At 46.7% G+C, this 7,117-nt stretch overlaps 1 protein-coding gene across 1 annotated transcript; it reads right to left on the bottom strand.

The window, feature by feature from the left end:
* Positions 1-2,603: 2,603 nt before the first annotated feature.
* On the bottom strand, positions 2,604-5,126 carry NGA_0630800 (uncharacterized protein; the record flags this gene model as incomplete). The annotated part of the gene is made up of 12 exons (XM_005855728.1): positions 2,604-3,002; positions 3,111-3,174; positions 3,284-3,393; positions 3,518-3,664; positions 3,772-3,866; positions 3,931-3,953; positions 4,046-4,122; positions 4,245-4,286; positions 4,360-4,472; positions 4,540-4,639; positions 4,741-4,953; positions 5,033-5,126. Coding segments are annotated over 12 exons (1,194 nt in total), but the record flags the coding sequence as incomplete, so codon positions are not given.
* Positions 5,127-7,117: the final 1,991 nt, after the last annotated feature.

Here is a 7,117-nt window from a genome sequence, read left to right as displayed (position 1 = left end):
CTCCTCTGTCTTACAGCTCGTACCTAGTGGAGAGAGCGTCGGAGTAAGGGGAGGGATACCATTGCCGTTCACGCGACCAACAAGCTCCTCGCCAACACACACGGGAAAAGGGATGACGGTGGAATTGAGGTTGGGATTAGTGGTCAAATTTCCGCTCAAGTTAGGCGTGTTCAGGAACGCCTCGATGAATGCTTCGGGTGTGCAAATGCAGCGGGTCGGATCGCATTTCTTCGTGCCTGATCGGGATGGAAGGTCCGAGAGAGATCAGTGTGGCACATAGGGTAAAGGTGTGTATCGTCAATAGTCAGAGCGTACCAGGATACTTGGGCCTGCGTGCGTTGGGAAGGCCTCCCGTAATGTTGTTAAACTTGGCCGTGCCGACAGTGGCGGCCGCTAGAAGAAGAAAGAAGCTCTGTAGACGCATTTTCTAGTTTCGTCGAAGACTTAGGGCACCTGAAAATGGAAGGGATCAACTTGATATAAGTTCTCGGCTATTGATTGCTTCTTAATGATAACCTCGCAATTCAAGTTGTGGTCAAGATTTGTTGGCTATGCAAAGTATTGATGTGTCCTTGAATTGGTTAGGTGTTTGGAGGTAAAAGATGACTTGCAAATCAGGTAAGGCGTCTTAACGGCAGAGATCTCCTTCGGGTGCGCTAACGGCCATACGAGCAATAAGCGTTGATTAAAAGTGCGCTTCTAGCCGCGCTGTATCATTGGGCTCGCGTCCAACCAACGGGTTGAGAAATATTTTCCTCTTCAGAGGAAATGTGGATATCATTCGAGGTTTAATCAAAATCTGGGAGCAACATATGTTCCACAATTTAGGATGTGGCGCCCCTACGGCGCAGATTTTTACGGTTTAGAAAATGGCCACCTGAGCGACGAGCGTTGAAGAGAAAGTACGCTTTAATCCATGGGCCTTGGTGAGGTGCCCAGGCAAGAGTTCCAATCATAAGAATCATATATTTTTCCATCATATTTCGGATTTCTTATATAAGAAAACGTTTTCTGGGCCTATTTATTGTTGTTTCGGAAATCAGAGTATGGCGTCATAACGGCGCAGATGCTCACGGCGTGCCCACGCCCCTGGGAACGGCCATCAGAGCGATGGGCGTTGTATAGAGAGCCGCGCTTCCGCGAGGTAACAAATGGAAAACGCTGAGTGGGACTGATTATATGACAGCAAGAGTCCAATTTAAATACACACAAGATGTGTGTATGGAAAGATGCGTTTGTCGCATGCTGTTGACGGCAGGGGAATTTAAAGCAATCAAATGATGACATTTCACACGTATGGGTTTTCTCGTTTTCAGAATCTTACCTTGTGGGTCGATTTCGAGGTTTAAAGCCTAATTATTTCGATTTCAAAAAATCATGATAAATTTGGTGTTGAAAATATTCTGGAAATATTTTTATTTCCTAGCTCTTGCCTCCCCTCTCTTTTTCATTTATTTACTCACTTTCTGCTAGCCGAACCCCGAAATACTCCAAGTCGTCCTTCCTGCTGTTCCGATTTCCCTTCAAAGTTCCTTTCTTGTTAATTTTCATAAGATTTGTTTGCGCGTAAAGACGATGATTCGATAAGCGTCATGTACTGGATAAGGGTTGGGGCACTAAGATAAGTCGAACATATGGAGAAGATGACTTCAGTGCCCTTTTGGTCCTTTTCTATGACTGAAAGGAGAATTAGTACTCAAAGGATGAGTATAAAAAAGCAGACACTCCCATTATGACCACTTATAATGGCCAAAATTCTTTGAAGGACTGGAACCAAATAAGTAGCCCAGCGGGAAGACGGAAGTGGACTTCCGGAGGGAAAAATTGTAAGATCGCCGATAATTAGCTTTTGACAAGTAGAAAATGTTATCCATTAGGTGCATACTGTAGTCCAAGGACAGGGGAAATACGATAGCCTTATGATCGCAGACCTATAAATCTGTCAGGGCCGTTTGTCCATCCAATATGTACATCGTAGAGTTAGGAGGGAAAGTAGGCCGGAAAGGATGGGGATGAGGATAATCTTTATTGGACCGTTCTAGTACAAAAAGTGGAGACATTATCTAATCCTCTTGTATCTGTGTATCTCATACGATGATCTATTTGCGGAAAAGTAAAAAAATGTTTTGGCAAGGTTAAAGAGGAAAAAGCATGCCCCTTCACAGTAGTAGCAGTCCTCACGGGCACGTTCATTTTAGGGAAAGTTTAAACGTCTACGAGTATTCTATCAACATCTTGGCATTGATACATAGATCAATAAAAACTGAGATTATAGATTTCATGGGGATAAAGTGCGAATGGATAACTTTTCGCTGCAATCTATTCCCGCACGGATAGCTTCGACGCACATCTTTGTGTGTTCTCATGTCACCTTCGCAAGAAATAAGATGCTTTTAAAAGAGCTTGTAGTGTATGACAAACATGGTCTTACTTCTTTACCGTGAAGCCGACTATCCTGAAGCTAAGTTTAGCGAAACAATGCCAAGCTTAGGAAATCAGATTCATGCGCAAATACAAAAAAAATCAAGCACGGCACAGACAAAAACAGCAAATATATAAAGAATTCTAAGGGAGTCCTCAGAAGGAACATAAAGACACACACTCAGTCCTCGAAATGAAGGATTTTCGCAACATAAAAAGGCGCGTGTGACCGAGACACACGGTAAGTCAGTACCTTATAAGATAGTACCTTAGGAATATAACATTTATATCTAGACAGTACCGTAGAGGTACAGCTTACAAGAAACAAAGAAGACTTCAGTCGTAAGAGAGAACCACGGCCATCGGTCACAATACGCATCCAAGCTAGCCAGTGAGACGTGCACAAACGAGTGCACTCTTCCACCGGCATTTCTAGCAAGTGGCAAGGTATGCTTCTTGTAGAATCTAATTAAAACCAGCCATGTAAGGCACGAAAGCATTCTCGACGGAGAATGCCTGGACCTCTGCTGGATCGGACGACATGGAGCAGTTCAGTCCGACGCTGGCCCATGTTGCCTTGGCTGTGAAGAGTTATACATCCGGTGTGAGGTGTCACATCAAGAGAGTTGCGATCGTATGCCTTCCGATGTCGTTGTACTATGGACACAAGACTACTACTAGACACTCACCGTATAGCTGATTATTGATCCACCACTCGGGGATCTGCGGCAACGCATAGTCATTCGCAGTCCACTGTACAGTCAAGAGGAATGGAACAATACAAGTGAACACATGCCCGCGATAGATTCCCATGACAGCGCTCCAGCGATATAGCTCCTCCTCTATGCGTCGCCGTACTTACCCCATAGCCGGCATAGTAGCCATTGAAAGACTGCGTGATGAAAAAGTATGCCCGCAACTGCTGAGCGATGTCCGGCGACGTAGGATCAAGCTGCTGGAGCAGAATGTCCGCTGGCACATCACGACACGAGACATGACAACGTATGCACATGATAAAAACCGGATGTGAGAGAGGTAGGCCTATACCAAGCCGTGCGAGTGCACGTTTGCCAACCATTATGCACAGAGCACTGACCTTCACAGTAGTTGGTCTTGCGGCCCTTGCGGCCCTCAGAGTAGTAGAGATACTTGGAGGCGTACTCGTTCATTTGCGCAATGGAGGGCTTGTAGCAGGGAGTAGTGGCAAACTCGACCACAGCGTTCGCGAATACGTCGGAGCAGCCTTATAATGTGGGGGATTCGATCACAAGTTATGATAACAGACGTGCACGACATACGCACTTTGTGTGCGTGACATTTTTCGCATCAATGTATGTCGTCCTGGCTTACCTGCGGCTGTCAGGTTCGCAAAAGTCCTATCGAAAGGAAAGTAAAGCTTTGCGACGTCGTCGGGGCGGCAGCCAGTCAACGTCTCGAATCGCGTCCTGCGTGTGCAATATCATGAGTATCTCGTGCCATGGTCATCGCTACGTTGCTGTCGATACTTACGTTTTGAGGATGTTCATGGCAGGCTGTAGTAAGGAGACAGTAGGAAGTGTCAGAATGAGTTTTTCTGGCTTCCCACTGTCCCGGTCTATCTTCCATTGACTTTTTCCTTGCTCACCTCGAAACGGCTCAAGTCTTTCCTGAAGACACGCTCAAGCCAGACCAGTGCGTTATCCCAGATGGCAGACATCCTCACTTCGTATGAAATCACATGTAATCACGTACAGAGGATGGAAGAATAGTCAGTCGATACGTTTCGCCATCCCGGTAGTATATGTTTGTGTATCATGCGAATAAACGACAATACCAAGACTTACGCTTTCTGTTGCACTTGTTGGGAATCTTGCTGTAGGGATCGTCTGTTGGTGCATGCAAAAGGTTATTATACACTCTCTCGCTGCGTGTGTAGCGACTGTCCGGTAGTATACTTACTGGGATTCTTACGCCGGCACGCCCCTCCGACATTGGGCTCTTTGATCTGCAAGACGACCAGTTGTTGCTTTGCCGGATCAGGATTGCAGGAGAACGTGTCGATCGCGCCGTATCTGGGGAAAAGGAGGTATGAGTACGATGGAACTTGAACATTGTGGTTTCCACATGTCCGACTCGTACCCGATCAAAGACAGAATCTGCTTCGCACGATACTGCCCCAGGGCCAGGATCTTTTCCAGTCCAATGTTGTCGAATACAAAAGTCATGTGCTTTTGCCGATCTATTGTTTGTTGCGTAGGTGGTATGTGTTTGTGGTAAGGATAGGAAACTGACCACACTTGGAAGGAGTATAAATCATCTCCTCTGTCTTACAGCTCGTACCTAGTGGAGAGAGCGTCGGAGTAAGGGGAGGGATACCATTGCCGTTCACGCGACCAACAAGCTCCTCGCCAACACACACGGGAAAAGGGATGACGGTGGAATTGAGGTTGGGATTAGTGGTCAAATTTCCGCTCAAGTTAGGCGTGTTCAGGAACGCCTCGATGAATGCTTCGGGTGTGCAAATGCAGCGGGTCGGATCGCATTTCTTCGTGCCTGATCGGGATGGAAGGTCCGAGAGAGATCAGTGTGGCACATAGGGTAAAGGTGTGTATCGTCAATAGTCAGAGCGTACCAGGATACTTGGGCCTGCGTGCGTTGGGAAGGCCTCCCGTAATGTTGTTGAACTTGGCCGTGCCGACAGTGGCGGCCGCTAGAAGAAGAAAGACACTGCAGTAACGCATAACTCTGGTCAAATCGTAGTATTGACCTTGAAGCCTGTACATTTAAATTGTAATCAAGTTAATTTGTGACGAGGGGATCTTTATGCCCCTACTGGTGGAATCACTAGATCTTTCCACGAGGTCCTCATAGCTATGAAATGTTAAGGATCAGGTAGACATGTCTCTCACTAAGCGCATTGAATTTAGACAGCACTTTGCCAAAAGAAGGTGTGCTTGACATGAGAAAGATCGATGGAGTTTTAAAGTCATTTCCGTGAACCATATTTGAGTAGACGGTAGTAAGCTGTGTAAGCTAACGGCCATCGCCCAGTCTCTCGGGAGAACTTAACATTTGGTGTATTTTCTTTCGCACTTTTATTCGGCGAGCAGTGAAAAGATTCAATCAATGCTTGGTAATCTAGCTGATGGGACATTTGAAGAATTTCTAGTTCCCATACTGTCTTTCACATGGTCGCTGCGCTCTCTGGGAATGTTTTAAGATTTTAATTTCAAAGTTAACGGCTATGGCGATACCTCGATACTGCGTCATCCCTTGTACCACATTCGAAATTACGGCAAAAAGGTGCAGCTAACGGTTGAGTGAGAGGGTTCTCGGGAGAATTACATTTTAGTGTCGTCTCTTTACGCTTTTATTCGGCCAGCTCTAAGATGATCGTATACATGCGTAATACCAGACAGATTGGACATTAAAAGAAGCGTATAATGTTCCCACGACATGCAATCAAGTGGTCGCGGTATTGTTGGCAACAGTCTTCTCAAAAGATTCTTCTCAAAAGATTCTTTGAGAAGTCATTATCATTCTTTTTGATGACCCAGGACGTGAAAAAGGAGTAGTTCTTCAGCTCTCGATTTCAGTGTTTGTCATCTGGTCAAGGGGAAAAAACCTAAGGGAGTACTAGGTGCAACTATATGTGGTAGCTAGTTGCTTCCTCTTTGCTGCACTTGATCGACAAGCTTTTTGCATGGAACTGGTTCATGCCTGTTCGCTTTTTATTTCTCTGCTATTCCCAGCGTGATGCGCCCTTTGGATGCTGGGAAACAATGGCGTCTGAGTGCAGGCGTTCGCATGTCTGTTTAAATGCCTGATAATATGAGAATGCACTACATCTTGCACCAGAGAGCTTGGGGACCCAAAAAATCAAAAAAGAAGGTAAAGCAGGAAAAAGGAGACGTGCATTGATCCTTGCTTTGACTGATTGCAAAATTGGGTGCGATTTAGACCTTCCACAATGCACGCATCGTTCTCTACAATGCACTCCACTAGTCTCCCTTGCGGCTCTGGGCTTCTTTCATTTTGCATCATCACCACTACCTATTTTGTTGGTGTTGCCGCTACTGCTACCACCATTCTTACTGCAATTGCTGCCGTCTCGCCCCCTCTCCTCGCTCGCACTTCTCCCTCTCTTTCTCGATCTTTCCCCCTTCCGGTTCCTGGTCTGCTCCTCCCACCAGTCAAACAGCTCGTCCACCTCTTTCCCCCCCTTCGTTTTGGATGCACCCAATCCCAAACGACTTTTGGGCGCAAGACTGCCCTCAGCACTGACGGGTTCGGCAATGCCGCTCCTAGGAGAAGAAAAAGATGGGGAACAGGACAAGAAGGAGAGAGGATGAGAAGAGGGAAAAAACAATGTTTAACGACGATTAAGAGCAACGACCTCTCCCAAGTCAGGCGTTGTAGAGAGGAAAGAATCCAACAAGAGAAGAAAGAGGAGGAGGAAGGAGACAGGGCGGGATGGAGGGAGGGAAGGAGGGGACGAGGGAATACCCATCAAGGCCCAGGCCCCGCCCGCTCTGCCACCCCATTTTAGCCAGCATCGACATGCCTGCAGATGGAAGATAGTTATGAACAAAACGCTTGGCTCACCACCCTCACTCTTTCCTCTTCCTCCCTCCCGCCTTCCACGGCCCCCTGTCTTTTCTTTTTCCCTGAATGCAAGGACTTTCCAACCGCTTCGTGCTGGCCGGCCCCTTTATGT

This window comes from Nannochloropsis gaditana (genome assembly GCF_000240725.1).
Source record: "Nannochloropsis gaditana CCMP526 unplaced genomic scaffold scaffold123, whole genome shotgun sequence".
NCBI classification, from domain to species: Eukaryota; class Eustigmatophyceae; order Eustigmatales; family Monodopsidaceae; genus Microchloropsis; species Microchloropsis gaditana.
Note: the sequence above shows the minus strand (reverse complement) of the source record. Positions and strands in the feature narration are given on the sequence as shown.